The sequence below is a fragment of the Symphalangus syndactylus genome, chromosome 23 (genome assembly GCF_028878055.3).
Source record: "Symphalangus syndactylus isolate Jambi chromosome 23, NHGRI_mSymSyn1-v2.1_pri, whole genome shotgun sequence".
Classification (NCBI taxonomy): Eukaryota; Metazoa; Chordata; class Mammalia; order Primates; family Hylobatidae; genus Symphalangus; species Symphalangus syndactylus.
Window position 1 is genome coordinate 27,080,213 of NC_072445.2, and position 17,610 is coordinate 27,097,822.

General features: G+C 39.3%; 1 protein-coding gene across 2 annotated transcripts in view; it reads left to right on the top strand.

Moving 5' to 3' along the window:
* Positions 1 to 17,610, top strand: part of LRRC1 (leucine rich repeat containing 1) — a 129,842-nt gene that overhangs the window by 104,754 nt on the left and 7,478 nt on the right. For both annotated transcript variants that reach the window (XM_063632655.1, XM_055263583.2), the window contains 4 exons: positions 847 to 991; positions 3,738 to 3,856; positions 5,488 to 5,571; positions 14,842 to 14,957. In XM_063632655.1, coding sequence (XP_063488725.1) covers positions 847 to 991; positions 3,738 to 3,856; positions 5,488 to 5,571; positions 14,842 to 14,957 — 464 coding nt within the window. The remainder of the gene's footprint in view (positions 1 to 846; positions 992 to 3,737; positions 3,857 to 5,487; positions 5,572 to 14,841; positions 14,958 to 17,610) is intronic.

Below are 17,610 nucleotides of genomic sequence, written 5' to 3' on the forward strand. Positions count from 1 at the left end.
AATAGAAGGTGGTCCAATTATAGGACGAGAACTGGCTGTGTTTCAGGAAGGAAATGAGGAAGCACAGTTTATGGAATGGTCTCAGGAAAGGGGAAGTTAAGACTAGAGCCCAAGAGGCAGAGCTGACAGTCAAGGTAAAGGAGTAATGAGGGTTAAGATTTAATATTGGGAAGTGGAATGGAAAAGTGGAGTCAGTGATAAGAGAGAAAGCTTGCACTTTGGGAATAGAAGGAAAGGTAGGTCTTGAATAGAATGTTAGACTCATGGAGGTACTTTACCTTATCCTGGTAGACTGTTTTCACTAAAGGCAGTATGCTGCTTTTAATGTTAAAGACACAGATAGATATGTATGTTCCAGTTTTGCTGGGGAGCAATTGCATTGATGTTTGTGCTAACAAGTGCTACCTGTCATGGAAGGAAAATAGAAAGTAGGCAGGTTCTTACCAGAGGAAATCCCAGGGTCACCCTGCAGTGTAAGCTGCTTACTAGAGATCAGTTCCGAACTTGAAAAGCTAAATTCTAGCCTCCTTTTTCTTTTCTAATTGTGTGACCTTGCAGTCGTTTGTTCTCCTGTATCTTCACCTATTAAGTGGGAATGATTCCTTGCCTGCCTGAAAGGTGGAGGGCTTTGTGTCCCTCCCAGCTCTGTGTCTGTGATTCATACAACTTCCCACTTTCATTGGAAGGGGATCTAGGAATTTGCCTCTGCCTTCACATTTGGATTCATGCTAAAGATAACATCCTTAGGACCACCCTGGGATTTAATTGTGAAAAATCACTGGAACAAATGCCTCTGCACTGTGGCAGGTTTAAGTGTGCGTTTATTTTTCCATGTCATTGTTATAGGAAATAGGAAATCTGAAGAACCTGCTGTGCTTAGATGTCTCTGAAAACAGGTTGGAAAGACTTCCTGAAGAAATCAGTGGCCTGACTTCATTAACGGATTTAGTCATTTCCCAGAACTTATTAGAAACGATTCCGGATGGCATTGGTAGGCATTGGAAATCACTAACTGCTAAACATACTTTCTGCTGTCGTCTTGAGGGTTTGGAGCGCACTTTGATCCTTTGGTCACCACTTTCAGATGCTGAGGATGTGGCTCCTTCAAGTCTCCTTACTATTTTTTGTTTGTTTGTTTTTTGTTTTTGTTTTTTTTTTTTGAGATGGACTCTCGCTCTGTCGCCCAGGCTGGAGTGCAGTGGTGCAGTCTCAGCTCACTGCCAGCTCCGCCTCCTGGGTTCACGCCATTCTCCTGCCTCAGCCTCCCGAAAAGCTGGGACCACAGGCACCCACCACCACGCCCGGCTAATTTTTTGTATTTTTAGTACAGACGGGGTTTCACCATGTTAGCCAGGATGGTCTCGATCTCCTGACCTCGTGATCCGCCTGCCTCGGCCTCCCAAAGTGCTGGGATTACAGGTGTGAGCCACCGTGCCCGGCCTTGCTGTTTGTTTTTAAAGAAGGAAAGCAAAGAGTATTTATTACAGCAGAAGTTTCTCTATATGCAGATGTTTCTGTCATCCTGGCTTGGTATCTCTTACTGCTGTCATTACTTTTAAGCATCGATTCATCTCTACTTCATCTGTATCTTCTCTCAATGATTTCATGAGGGATTACCCCAAATAATAAAATGTATTTAAGGCATATGAGCAGTCACTAAGAAATTTCTAATTTGGCATCCTAATAGTTTATGAGAAAATAACTGACTTATTCCATGACCTCAGGGAGGTGCTGGAAGAGTGGCGTAATTGAATTGAGCCTTTTTTAGTACATCGATAATCCTTTAATCATTCTGTGCTATTTTCTTTAAAAAAAAAATCAATTCAGACATTTTCTTTACTATGAAGGAACTTAGTCCAGTGTGAGAAATTAAACTCAGAGAAGGTATAAACAGATACGGACTTGGGAGCTCCATCGTAGCAAAGCCACTTTGAAGTTGAAAGAGACTGTATTTAACCATGGAGTTATCATAGGATTGCTGTCTTTAATTTTATTCAGAACATCACATCAAAGGAAGTTTTTGAAAGGTTTTCAATAGCTGGAGAACTTGTATGGCAGAGGACCACTCCCTCTGTGGTATGTGGTCAAGATGAAAATTTCAGCAGAAATTCAGACATTGTGTTTTGGTTAAACCAGGCTGGAAAATCAATAGGGATTTTGGCTCTGTGCAGAGATGTTCACTGAGAATCGTTTATGGCATCTGAAAAGGGTTGTAGAGACTGGGCATGTTTTGTTGCTTGGAATGGGAAGCAGCAGCAAGCATGAGAGGCTGACTTCAAACGTTTAAAGGACTGTCTTCCAAAGAAAGAGATGTATTACAGCTTTCTGATCAAATGGGCAAAATGAAAGGATTGTGAATTTCATTTAAGAAAGAGCTTTAAAAAGCAAAGATGGCTGGGCATGGCTCACACCTGTAATCCTAGCACCTTGGGAGGTCAGGAGTTTAAGACCAGCTTGGGCATCATAGTGAGACTTCCTAGCTACAAAAAATAAAAATATTAGCCAAGTGGGGTGGCACATGCTTGTAGTCCTGGCTACTCAGAAGCCTGAAGGGGAAGGATTGCTTGAGTCCAGGAGTAGGAGTTTGAGGCTGCAGTGAGCCATGATTGTACCAGAGTACTCCAGCCTGGGCAATAGAGTGAGGCCCTGTCTCTTAAAAAAATAAAAAAATAAAAGGCAAAGATATGTTACAAATTCGTTTGGGCTGCTTAGTGAAGAAATGAGTACCTTGTCACTAGAAGTATTCAAGGAGAGGCTAGAAGACTAGTTGCCAGGAGACTTCTCTGTTGGGGTGAGATGTTTCGGTGCTTGGCTGTGCTATTCAGTATACCCTGCAGAAAATGCTAGTGGATCTCCTGACCATGAGGGCAGGTGGAAACCTTCCAATGACAGTGTTAGGCTATTGATTATGCTAAATAAAGAGCTTAAAAATTGGTTCCTTCTCCTGTCTTGCCCTGTGGCTGTACCTGAGGCAAGATACACCTTTCGGTATTTTTCTTTCTCCAGCTTTATGACTGTGTTAGAATAGAGGCTGTTTTCTGATGTAGTGGGGAAAGTGTCAATGTGTTAGCCACTCAGTAGAGAATGAAGGGCGCCTGCTCTGTAGGCTTAATCTCATGACTTGTTGAAGTGAGAATCTGAATGACTTTACTAGTGGCTAGTGGGGACTCTGAGGAGGCTGCAGTAAGACTTGTTCTTCTTTCCCATGAACAGTGGGTATCACTAGGACGTCAAGTCTTCCTAGCCTGAGTGAAATAGACTCCGTCCTTAATATGGCTTTCCAGAGGTTACCGCTTTATTCTGCTCCTGTAGAAATACCGCACTGTAGGGATCTTCGTTGAGTCATTTTCATTCATAGGTGATTTAATAAACTATTTTTTTTGTTTATTGTGAGGGTAATTCTTGGAGTAAAATGAAAGTCTCCTCTGTGCATGAAACACCTCCATGGAGAGAAAGCTGTTTTGTTTTTCTGTAAATTTCTTGGCTTTGATGCGATGTTTTTATGCTTTTTAAAATGTTTTGTTTCTTAATTGCTGACCGTTTTTGATGTTCTAAACAAATTATTTTAACTCCTAACCTTTAGTAATCTAAATGATAGAGTTTCATAATGTGAAAAGCTAGATGAGGAAAAAATAAATAACTGTTTCAAACAAAAAGAACAGCAGATAGGAAATTCCAAGCAGTGATTACGAAAATGATTGTAACTAATGAATTTGATAATAATAATGCTTTTACAGGAAAACTAAAGAAACTGTCAATCTTGAAGGTGGATCAGAATAGACTCACACAGTTGCCTGAAGCAGTTGGGGATTGTGAAAGTCTCACTGAGTTAGTTCTTACAGAAAATCAGCTCCTGGTAAGTGTGGTTTGCACATATATCATAAAGACTTACGAGGGTAGATTCTACTTATTTGTAATTTGAGTAGACTAAATGGAAGTTTCTTCATATTACATCCCAAAACAGTCTTAAAAGCAAATGCATGACCTAAAGATCAGTTTTTAACCTGCTTAAGCAAAGAAAGTGGTGCTTAGGTTTCCCTGTTGAGCCTGTGTCCCAGTTGTGGTGCTTTGAATATAGGGACTGAACAAATGCCTCACAGATATCTCCAGTGAGGTGTGGGGATAAGCTACTCTCGTTGGATGTGTTGATGCCCTAGCTGTGGTGCCCAGAGACCACCACTGGGAATATTTGTCAGGATTCCTCTGGCCTCTCCCTGGGTTCTTTGAGCAAATGGGAAGAACAGGAGAGAAGAGGAACGAGATGGACGTTGGCCAGGAAAAGCCTTGGCAGGATGGGAGCTGGGAAACGCTCTTGATCAAGGAGCCAGATGATGGCATCTGATGGGCTCTGGTTAAGGCTGCTTCTTATTAGAACTTGGGAGTGGAGGGGGCTGGAGGGGTCCTCCACCTGGACCAGGCTCCCACCAGACAAGGGCAGGGGCAATGCGTGCACCCCCTGGCAAAGGGTGGGTGGGCAGGGTGGCAGCAGATCTCAGTTGTCTTTTCCTGTCCTGTTGCCCCCTCTGCTTTTGTCAGTCCTTCAGTTGTCACTTCTCCTTCTCCCCCTCTTCTAGTTGTCGTATAGCACTCTCTTTTCTTCAGTTTACTCTCCTGCTTTTCTCTTTTCTTTTCTCCATCTTCATTTTGTCATCTTATTTTTTTTACTCTTTTTCCCCTTTTCCTTTTCCCTTTTCTCCTTTCTCTATAAATAGAGTAAGTAATGCTCTTTAGGTGGAAAGAGCAGAAGGGACAGCAAGAAAGGATGGAGTGCACAGACATGGGTGGGGAGCCCAGCCACCCCTCTCCTCAGACAGCTCAAGCAGCCAGCCTCTGGCAGGTGTGGTGGGAGTTACCAAATCTTCCAGTCCTGCTTTGTGATTTTAGGCTTACAAATAGTAATCATAACAACTGTAAAAATAATATTAAAATAATATTCTCACCTGGATTGCACTGGAGTGTTGAAGACCCCCATGTGGGTGCCAGCCTGGTTCTGGTGGAGCTCTGCTCCCCACTCCAGGATGCTCACCTTTCTGCCATCCCCACAGCCCTCGCCTTCCCCTGCCCATGCAGCACCCTGCTTCAGGTGCTGATTCTCTGCCCCAGTGCTCTGGCTTCCACGGACATCTAAGCCACTGTCCCAGTGTGGTCCTTGAAGGTGCAGGCAGGGTAGGAATGAATCTTGAGGGTGCAAATTCTCACTTACTTGGGTTGAACAGCATCTTTTTCCCTTTACAAGATGTTTCCCTGTTCCCAGGTCTCTACTTTTGACTTAATTCCTTTAAAACAGACTTATCATTTCAACAAAAATTCAAAATACTTAATGTTGCACCCCCTAAGTGAACATTGCAAATATCTGATATTCAGCAAGAACTATTGCTTCTGTTGCTGGATGAGATTGTATTCTTTAGGTCCTTGCAAAGATCTTATTTACTGTGAGCCATGTTAAAAATATGTGTTAAATTAATAGTGAAATTGTTATTTTAACAGACCCTGCCTAAAAGCATTGGAAAACTAAAGAAGTTGAGCAACTTGAATGCAGACAGAAATAAATTAGTGTCCTTACCAAAAGAGGTATGTGCTTTTAGAGAAATCACATGATCATAATTATGTCAAAGAGTGGTCATCAGTAACATTAAGGAGAGTTGGGAAAGGTGAATTTATAGGATTTTAAATGGGAGAAAGAAAGAGATTGACATTTTGGGTTTGACATACAGAGAATGGTGACACCATTGGCAGAAATGGATAATTTGGGAGTTTGGCAGAGGAAGTGGATGACTTTGGGTTTGGTTTTTGAATTTAATGTGAAATTAAGCTCTATCCCATAAGCAATTGGAATTATAAAAATTGATCTTGATGCAACCATGTTTCTGGGCAGAGATTTACATCGGGCCATGCTCATGACTTAGATGAGGTTGAACAAACTCTTCCCAAAGGCATTCACATAGAGGAAGGTGAATGGGAAGCTAAAGCCAGCTTCCTAGGACTTTTTTTTTTGGTTACTAGTCTAAGCATGAGAAAATGAGACATCACGATCTGTTGTGGAGTGTAGCTGTGTGGACTGAGAGGCATTTAAATTCTGGCAAGGGAGGCAGAAATACTGACAATGAGGAGGAAGCTTATAGTGGGTCAAACAAGGAGGTGTCTAGTGTGTTGTTTAAAAAGAAGGCTTACAATTAGCCAGGCGCAGTGGCGGGCGCCTGTAGTCCCAGCTACTCAGGAGGCTGAGGCAAGAGAATTGCCTGAACCCAGGAGGCTGAGGCTGCAGTGAGCCGAGATCATGCCACTGCACTCCAGCCCGGGTGACAGAGCGAGACTCTATCTCAAAAAAAAAAAGAAAAGAGAAAAAGAAGAAGGCTTACTTTCTATTGGGTACTAGAAGAGCTTGGTTGGAGAAGGATAATACTGAGCTTGATTTTTTTATCAGCAATAAAGCCTAAAACTAGCTGTTGATGAGCCTTCTCCTTTGCTGGGTCCTCGTCTAGAAAGGTATGGTATTTCCTTGTATGATATGATCACTGGCTGGGTGTAGTTTGCTTCATATTTCTGTTTTGACTTTTTCTAACATCTATTTTGGAGTAATTTCAAAGCTGCCTTCCAGCCAGTCAGAACATGTGGCGTTCTTATTTTCCTAGGGCCACATCTCAGGGTATCTGAACTTCCTCTTTGCTTTCCTCATCTTGGTGTTCGGCCCACAGTGTCCCAGTCTTCTCCCTGGGTAAAGTGGCCAGCATTTCTAAATGGAGACATGAGAATATTTACTATAAACATGATCATATTCTGAAACATCCTTAATATGAACACTGGCATCTAAGTAAACTGTTTCCGGCTGTAAGACTTCAGTCTGTTTCCCAGCAAAACTGGGACTCAACTAACAGATTCTACTAATTAGAAAAGTTGGTTTCTAGTTTCTAAGCAATAAACCAAAATACAGAACTGATATTCTGAACAGTTAAATTTACTCTTGCTGAGTAGTGCTTGCAGATGGATAGTAGATTGGACACATAAACACACATAGAGATGTAGAAAAGATTTCTTTCTTTCTTTTTTAATGCCAGGCACTATACTAGATGCTTTCAAGTATTTGTTGTACTTGTTGAATCCTTACAACAGCTTTTGCAGTCATGATAATTTCCTCATTTTATGAGTGAGGAAACTGAGGCCAGTAAGTAGTTTTTCTTACTAGGACTCACACAGCTGGGAGTTGGTAGAACCTGACTCCAAAGATGAGTCTCCCAGTAAACACATGACCACTTAGGTAATGCAGGCTCAGCCCAACCTTTCCATCTGTGTGACCTTGAGGTAGGGCAAGCCCCTGATTTGTTAAGGAAAAGCCAAAGTATCTTTAGTTTGGACACTACAGAAAATTAATACATTTTAGGTATACTTTCAAGGCAGATCATGAGGAGAGCACCTTTAGGTGTAATGTTAATTCCCAGCAAGTTTCACCACCCATCCCCAGCTTCCCTGATCCCCTGACTGTCTTTCACAAGATACGTTGGAAATTTACTTTCATAAAACTTTCACCATCATTTCAGCATTGGTCCTCTTTTTCACTTTAAAAGAATGAAACACACTCAAGAGTTGCTGACTAGAGGGTTATGTCTAGTCCATGCTATGTGTTCACTAAATTTACTAGAACAGTTTTTCATGATGTGAAAAGCGAAAATATTATGAAAATATTTCTAACTTCAAAGCGTTTTAGTCGTATTTTGTCCATTTTCTGAGAAATCATGATTGGTTTTCTGGCATCTGGCATTTTAGAAAGAAATAGTCTGTGCCTTTCCTTTCAGCTGTCTGATAAAGCAGAGAATGTTTAGGTTTTTAGGAATTGGATCTTTTCTAGATCACCTCCTACTCACATATACTCAGCTCCCAGAGTAGGAAAATGTGCTGAGCACATGTCTCCAATTCTCCCACGGATCACAGTTTGCTGCCTAGCAGAAATGGTTGAGTGCCTGCCTCTGACCATCAGGGCTGAGCAGCCAAACCACCAAGAGCCTCCTGACCTCTCATTGCATCACGTTGGCCCAGGCAGCACTGTCATGTCATGAGTCTCTGTGCAGTGAGTGTGGTAGGCCCTGTGACTGTGTGTATGGTTAGCTCTGCCTCCAAGCTTGATGCCATTTGATCAAATCTTGCATTTTCCTGATTGGATTCTTCCAAAAATTTATTGCTTTCTCTTGAACAGTGAAGTTGCATGCATATCTAAACTGAAATGCTGACTGATTCAATTCATATGCCAAAAATCCATAGTAGTATTAATTGCCATTGGTCTGGTATGCTGTGTAGTTCTTCCTATATTTTTTCCTTTAAAAAAACAACGTTTATAGTATTGTATGTTGCCAGTTTTAGGGCACAGCTCCTTAGTCTGTAGCAGCATTTATTTGCATTTTTTCCCCAAATGGTTGAGGGGAAGATGTTTGTACCATGTGGGTCACAATATGGATTCTGTTTGTGTTTTGTGGTGTTATTTGTAGTAAACATTTGCAAATCAATGAATGTCTTTTGTTTTCTTAATTGTTAGCTGCTTGGAAATTTAGAAAAGTCAGGTAAACTTGTTATCTTGTAAGTATTGTTCAGACCACAGTTGCATCTCTAACTTCCATTCTGCTTCTTAAATGCATGAAGATTCAAATTGGCTGACTGCTTTGTGTGCTCTTCCTTGTAAAGTATTGGACATTTTCCTCTAAATTCAGTTTTTTTTTTTTTAATGACTGCATGGCCTGGAACCTTATTTTGTTATGTGTTTTTCATGTTTGTTCAGATTATTCACTCTCAAAAAAATGCTTTTCTGTGAATTACATTTTAAGTTATTCAGAAATCCTGAAAGGCATCATTTGGCAGCTCATCTGTTTTCACTAAATTGTAAGTTTGTCGGCACAAATCTGTCTCTAATGGAAAGGCTAGATTTGCTTTATTTGCTACACCTGGCATGCCTCTGATTTTTCAAGTCACTTATTTGTGTCTTTTATTTTTCATCCTGTTGCTTAAGTATATATACTTCTAGGAAAAGGCGATTTCTTAAAAACTCATAGTGTTGGTGGAGAGGAGAGTTAAGGAACATACTGTGCAGTAGTGTGATTGATTCATGGATAGATGGAGTTGGTGGTATATGTGTGAGCATGAGTATGATGAATGAGAGCCAGACCAGAAAGAGTTTTTAGCTAGAAGAAATTGAGCTTATATCCAAGTTTGGGTCCTGTTTTCTTTTTGTCTCCATTAAGTCCAAATGAAAGTGACGCCAACTAAGCCACACTTACCCAGTCAGATGAGGCAAGATAGCATTTGCAGATCATTCATCAAAGCTTTTTTTCAATCAGGCAACCTGTAAATATTAATTATCCATAAATATTACTATGATACTCAGAAATGCCTGTGGTGATAGAATATTCATTTTGTGGATAGTTTTTCTGCCTTCTTATTATTACAATTCAAAATTCTTTCAGTATAAGTTTCCGTTATATTCTAAAATGAATTATTGATTAAAGACATAATATAGAATATAAAAATTAGATAAAATATAGTTGACCATCAGATTTCAAGATGGAGAAATAATTCCTAAACTTGAAATAAGTCATAAAAAAATAGTTGATGGATTTGTCTACAGGAAAATTCGATTTCTGATCTTCAAGAAGGTAAAGGCAGCCTTTACTTTCTTGAAAGGGGGCAGGGAGACATTTAAGGCATCTTAAATGAGAGATCTGTCTTTACTCTTTTAGAAGTTCTTTTACACCAATAAGGAAAAGATGTATTTACTATAGAGAACTAGACAAACACGAAGAAACTTCCACGAAAACCAGCAAGTGATTCACAGAAGAACAAATAGAAATGGCAACTAACGTGAAACAATTTCAACCTCATCAGTATTCACAAAAAAATTTAATAATACCAAATTTTGGCAAGGGTGGAGGGAAATGTATATTATCATGTAAATATAAATTATTATGACTTTCTGGAAGGGAATATGATAATAGTAAAAACTTTAGAAATGTGCATACCCTTTGATTCTGCAATTCCATGTCTAGGAAAACATTTATGGATATACACTAAGAATGATGTACAAGAACATTTCTCACATTATACATAGGAGCAGCTTACATATTCCAGGCACCATACCAAGTGTCCATAGAGGCAGCTAACATGTGCCAGGCGTGGTGCCAAGGGCTTTTGCACTTATTCTTATCTAATTATCACAACAGTTCTATGAGGTATAGGTAAATCATTTTCAATGTCCAACAGATTGTGAAACTAAGACTGAGAGAGGTTAAGTAACTTGTCCAGAAATCACACAGCAAAGAAGTGGCAGACCTAAGTAGCATTGTCTAACCTGGGCAGTTTCTTAAATAATCTGTGATACATCCATAGAAGGAAATAAATATGTGGTCCATAAAAGTCCTCTTAGAAGCATTGTTAAAGTGTGTATGTATAATCACAAATGCATGGCAGTGGTACTGGAGGATTGTACCTCATAATGTTAATACTGATTATCCCATTGTGGTAAGATTTGATTTTTTTTTCATTGTGTTTTCCTGTGCGTGTATGTTTGGTTTTTATTTTTCTAATCAATGTAAGGTACTTTTTTATAATCAGAAAAAAAAAAAAAAGAATTCCGTAGCTATTAGTGGATATTTTGATGTCAGTGGCCCCAGAATTCAGGGAATCCCAAAGCCACACGATTTCCAAAAATATTTATGAAGTAGGGAACATTTGAATAATATGCCATAGATGATGGGATTCTAAAATTATGCTTCATATTATTTTTGTTCAAATTGCATTTTGGCCAGATTTTACTTGTTGTACACTTTTCTTTTTTTGCCAATGGGATGTGTGTTCAATTATGTTACAAATAATATTAAAAGGAATATACTGAAGGAAAGTGAAAGTTCCCTTATACTTAAGGCAAGCATTTAAAAAATGGAATATAAACAAACGTGACTAACATAGGCTCCCTTTTTGAATCACTGAATCTGTCTCATGATCTCCTCCTTGGGTGAGCTAACCTGCAGGCAATTCATACTTAGTGAAAGTTAACCTGAGCAGAGGTTTGCTCAATAATCTGCAGATCCTATTTTCTTGAGATGGGTGAGATCAGTGCCTAACAGCTAAGGAGAGTATCATTTTGAATTAAAAGAGACACAAAATGGCTGGACAAAGATTCTCAGCTATATTCCATAATTCTCAGAGAATCCAAGTCCAACCCCTTGTATTCTGGGAAGGTGCTATTATGTGGTTTAAGGGAGGCTTAAAAATATCAGCTTCCTACATAACTGGTAATAAGTTATTTAAACAGTGACTCTGCTTCCCAGAACTTCTAAGTGATACATTTTATCCTGATGACCACTGAGAAACCTGTAAACTCTGCCTCCTGAACCCAAAAGAGAAAGCCAAAATATATATGAATGATGTGTATAATGTCAGTCTTCACTATTATCAATATAAAATGTCACTGCGATACATCGTTAGGGAGATGGGTTAAGACATTCGGGTAAGTTCAGGAAAGAGACTGCCAGCATCAGTAGAGTTCTAAGAACATAGTAGGTATTCAGGTGTTGATTGTACTCATCATTTGGATCTGAGGTTTTTACTTTGTGGAAAAAAAATAGCTACCACATTTATTTGGCAACAGCAAAAGGCCAGTTTCTATGATAGGCGCCAAATTATATATGTGGTTTCATTTAATTTAATCATTATTGTTACTTTTGGTTAAAGTAACATATCCAAACCCGCAAAACATATGACTGAGCCTAAATTCTAGCCCAGGTTTGTATAGTGTCAAAGCATCTGCTCCCTCCATCATACCGCATCTCCCTCTGACGTCTATAATGAACTATATCTTTTCAGTTGTGGGTTTGAATGCTTAATAATCTTTTCTAAAAACCAAAGGTTGTGCCGTCCCTTCCTGGCTGATTTGGAAGGAGGGCTGTGTTTATGTGAATGTTTGCTGGGACAGCATGTGCCTTTGTGGGGTGATTAAGGCATCCCGAGCACACTCTGCAACAACATGTGCTCTTTGTTGGCATTGTTTTTCAAAAACCATAGACAATAGAGATCAGGAGGTCATACTGCCTGCTTTGACAACCCAGAGGGCCTAAGAGGCTCTTGTACGCAATTGCTTTCCACCCCTTGACGTCTCAAATGGGTGTGAGATTAGAGTGGGAAAGGAAAAAGAAAAATGAAACAATAACACACAGTAGACAGCTCACACACTTCATTGAAGTTTACACTAGATGTTCCCAAATGATTAATGGATCTTGTCCAGAACATTTATTTAGAACCTTCTCTGACCCACTTTAATTAATTAATTTTTTGACTACATAATATATTCACATGATACAAATTGAAAATGTTCACGTGGTATAGCAGTAGGGCCCCAAAACAGATATCTTACAGGTTGGTGTGGTGGGAGGGCAGTGGACAGCTTCATGACAAGATGCCCAGAATTAAAATGCAGTCCCAGCTCTGTATGTCTTCCAGGAGCTGATTATCCCATCCAGACGATCATATGAATGATAATATCTGCTTTGCCCCCCTTGGGTCACACATAAATCCTGTCTCTTCAAAGCTGAGGATGCTAGCGGGGGTCTTCAGCCTCAGCCAACTGCTGACTTGGAAGCCCTCCTTCAGGGCATGCAGCTGTACCTCTGAACCCCAGCCTCACACCGAAGCTCCTCCACCTGGAGCAGGGATGCGGGAAGGGTGCCCCATGGGAACCTAGTCATTCTTTCTCATGAGTAGATCTTTGTCAGGATTGTCTAAATTTATCAGAGATGCTAATAATATTGATCATCAAAAGGATCAGGGTTTTGATTGCTTTCCTTCCATGATATTTCTGGGCACCTAGGTAGAATTGTTGATTCCCTTCCTCAAGGGAGGGAGAATGTGCTCAGCCATATAGGAAATCCAGTTGCACATTTCTTGTAGGACACTCTATTGGGGCTATATGTTTATAAAACCTAAGAGAGGCTACTCTGGTGATTCTTACTGGAACAAAAAAGAGTTTTGTTGTCTCCAGTGCTACACATAGAGGCAGATAACTTTTAAGTAGAGGTCTTTCACAAGTAAGTAAATAAAGTGTATAAACATATGTAAATGAGAAATTTAGTGGGCGGAGAGGCTATGCATGATGGGTAGATAGCATGAATACTATACTTGCCAAGTACCTTGAGTATACATAAACATGTGCAAATTAAGCAGTAACTCAGGTAAATGATCTTAGGATTCTTCATGTGGTATTTTGTGCTGTCGGAGGGTTAGACCATAATTATGAAATGCATTTTATTATATGGACCAAAGGGTTCTGTGAAGACTCAGTGGAGGAATAGACGATGTTTAGCTAATTTTGGATCATTGGTAAGATTTAAAAAGGCATTTCTATAAAAAACAGTGGGATCAAAAATATAAAAATGTATTTAGGGTATAATGACTAGACCATTTTTGCTGGGATGAGAAATATGTGAATGCGGTGACTAAAGGGAGCAATCTAAAAGCCTTTCTACATATCTGGGTGCTTTCCACATGACCAGAGACAAATGTTAGTCTACATTTACTTATATATTTATTTTTCTTTTATATACATTATGGTTGAATATTGTGGTTCAATACATTATTTTGAAATCTTTATATTTTTAAGGGAAGAAATAAAAAGATGATGTATGAAAGTAATTATGTAGCCATTCACAAATATGCATTCTGCTTTTGAAGATATTGTATACATATATTAAACACATGTATAAATAGAAAAGGGCAGAAGATCTATTCAGATATCATTGACCATTCAAGTCTTGTGCTCTTTCTCAAGTGGGAGGCTCTGGAGTAGTATTTTTCCATGTGTTGGAGAGACATCAATAGGTTCCTTCATGAGCCTTTTCTAGCAGTTGCCCTTAGTCGGGAGAGTGAGTACAAGAAGAATGTAGCACTCTATGGAGTCCTGCAGAATGTTGTGTCTGGGATCGAGCTGTTTTTCCGCCCTCTTGATTCAGTTTTCCTGACTGTAAAAACCACCACCAATTTGTTCAAGAGAATCATTGGATTTTTTTTGTGTGTTTATGTTCCTTTTTGAAGACCAGACTCATACAAAACTCAGTTACCTTTAAATTGCTTACTTTAAAAAAACGGTAATCAAATTTGGTGTGGATGGAGGTGTTGATTTGTGTGCTTTTATGAGCAGGCCACAGCTGAAGAAATGGATGTATAGATTTACTCAGTTCACTTTTTGTAAAGATACTGTTGATTTTACATTCATCAAAAAAGTGAATTTACCACATTAATTTGTGAATGACCAAAAGCTATTAAAAGATGTATGGTGGAAATTAATGGACTGTATCATCTGTAAGATACCCCTCTTTTTGAAAAAAAAAAACAAAAACAAAACTGGAACACCGAGAATGCTGAAGTTAATAGAATGGGCAATTCTTGAATTATGTGTGTATCAGTATCACCTTTGGCCTAACTTTTAAAAATAGGCTTGTTAAACTCGCATACTACCACATAGTATTTTTCTGGATTGTATAGTTTGGTTAACATTTAACAGATGCAGTTGTGTTAGATATCAGCAGTGGAAAATGATTTCTTCTTTAGAGTAAAATTTTTAAACTGTATCATTGATTTTCTTGATTTAATTTAGAACATGTACATCTAACATTTTGCAGAGATTTTTATGAACATATGGGGCTGTGTTTTGTAAGACTTAAATTAATGATTATTGGTCATCAGTGAGAACAGTGAGTTATGTGGTATAAGTTTATGCATCCTTTTTATACTGTTTGGTAAACAAGGTACTCTGATCCTACTCTATCTCCCCTAGAAAACTGGAAAAAAGGTGTATTTTCTTTCTCACCATAGATCGGCGGGTGCTGCAGCCTTACCGTGTTCTGTGTGCGTGACAACAGACTAACTCGGATACCCTCAGAGGTGTCACAGGCAACAGAACTTCATGTCCTGGATGTGGCAGGGAACAGGTAAGCCTGTTGTAGTTTGCTTTGCTTGAGGGAAACAAGTATGTATGCATCCCAGTCTTGGCCGTGCATCTTCAAGTTTTTGTCTTTGCTTTATCTTACAGAATATAATCCCGATTTTTCAAATGACCTAGGCCTCAGGGAGTTCTTCATATAGGGGCTAGAGTGCTTGAGCCCAGTGGAGCAGAGAAGGTCAGGGAAAACCTGAGCATGGGTTAAAGTGTCAGTGGACACTTTCGTAGAAAAGCTTCCCAGAATGACAGTACAATGATGCTAGGGAAAGAGCACTGACCTGAGAATGGGGAGACTTGGGTTGTAGCTTAGCTCTTCTAAGTAGCTTTTGTAAGTCATCATGGGCTTCAGAGTTTCCTCACCTGCAAAGTGAGCGCAAATGAGTTTGAACTCAGTTTTAACCAGGGGACCTTGATATACTCTGCTGGTGACTCTGAACCTCCTGAAAATACAGACAGAATTGTGTATTTAGGGAAGTGTTTACAGCTAATGTCAGAATCTCCAAATGATTCATAATACAAAAAAAGTTCAGAGCCGCCAGACTAGTATCCCGAAGGTCACAGCATCACCATTTCTCAAGTTCCGGAGCAGACATCATGTTGGACTGAGCGCCATTTTCTAGAATATGGCTGTTCATCATCTTTGTGGAACACATTTGTTTCCATCATTCTGAGCTAATTTCAGCACCCTAAATGTCATATGCGCCTTCTCTGTGAACAGAAACAGGCTATTCTTTCTTTTGGGGACCCTCTTCTCTGGCTCCTTGGCTCTCTTCTTTCATCACTCAAGCTTTATTTTCTCCAGGGAGCCTCCTTTCTGAATCCGCATTTAGGGAATTTCCCCTGCCATGGCAGTCTCAGTACCATATGAGAATTGCCTGTTTTCATATGGGTAACCCTACTAAGCCTGAAGTTATCTAAAGTTAGATATTATTCTGATTTATGTGTCATTGTGTCACTTGTCCCATCAGAGTGCCTGGCACATAACAGATGCCTGGTAAATATTTCCAGTGGAACAAAAATGTTAATAGTTTTACAGGATGAATAGCAGGCCACTGCAGAATGGCTTATATCATAGGCTTCCTTGCCAAAAGGAATTAAAAATTGCTTTTGAGTGTGATATGGTTAGAGAGGAGAAAAAGGTTCAACTGCTTGAGGGAAGATGATCAATGATCTTTAATGATAAAGGCCAGCAGTCTAAAGAGTGTTTGGGAGGCTGTCTCCTGAGTGCTGATTAGCTGGTCATTTTGGTCAGGCACAGGTCACCATTTTTTATTCTTGCTAATGGATTATAGACAGCAGGGCTAAATAAACAGCAGTTCTCAGCTGGAATCTAGAGGTGAGTTATAGCCTCAGGGAATGCTCACCTTTTTAAAGTTAATGCTTCCAGGACATCTTGATAGATTCTTAAGACCACTAACTGGTTGCCGGAAACCCAGGATTAAATTGAGTTGAACCTCGGATTTCTGCTGAACTAAGCAGAACGAAGGCATTAGCCTTTACAGCTTGAGAAGGGTACTTCTTTCCTGATCTTTATCCTCTAGCAGTAGAAACTCGATGAGTCAACATTCGCTGGTTCTTGCCACACTGCTGAGCATGAATTTGCCTCAATTCTTGAGCCAGAAGATGGCTGTGATGCCGAAAAACTGTTTTTACATGAATGAAGGCCCGATTTCTCCAGTTCTCAGAAAAAGAGAAAGTTAAATTTTTATTATGCTTGGGCTGGGATGGAGAAAACCCAGTTAAAAAGTTGAGTTACATAGCTGTCATTTGAGTCAGTTAAGTGTGTCATTTAGTCCATGCATACATATATAGATTCATAACCAAATTTTAAGCCTATTAAAATATTTAATCACTACTTATTAAAAGTATCAGTATAGAAATTAATCTTTTAAAAAGGGCTACCTTGTCAGCCTTTTAGTTTGCAGAAATGTCATACCATGGGAAATCATACTAAATCATTAAATACAACAGAAGCTTCTGCCTCTTCTTTCAAGTATATGAAAATAACACATGGCGGCAGGAAACCTACACTGTGAGTTTCTAGAAACTTTCTTTTGCAGTTTGGCAGGATAAATTATAGCAAGGATGACTGTAACCTGTCACTTGGAAACTAAGCATTAAACCTTCTGTGACGGTAAAGAAAATGTCTTATATCACCAGTTACTCGGGCACAGAACACAAAATTCCTTAATACTTAGACTCTCTCCCATAGGAATATCCACCAAGTGTGCAAAACTGGTCATTTGAGGGTCTTCCTTACTTGCAGTATTAGTAGTACTGAATATTAGAATCAAGGGTTGTCAATTGGGAAATAGGAAATAGCTTATACTTTTGAATTTTGTACTATGTATGTATGTATTACCCAATCCAAATAATTAAAAATCTTAAAAGACAACAGCATACTGTTGTGGAATTCTAAGCAGTCAAAGAATGAGATATTTCTCTGTGCAGTGACACAGAAAGAGACCCAAGATACTGAGTGAAAAGGGAAAGCGTTGAACAGTATATAGAGCTCTCATTTTGGTGGGGTTTTTTCCTTAAAAAGGAAAAAAAAAATCACTTATTTGTGCATTATACCCAAATACTAATAGTAGTTCCCCTAGATGAGACTTGAGGGTACAGGGAATTTTCACTTTAGATAT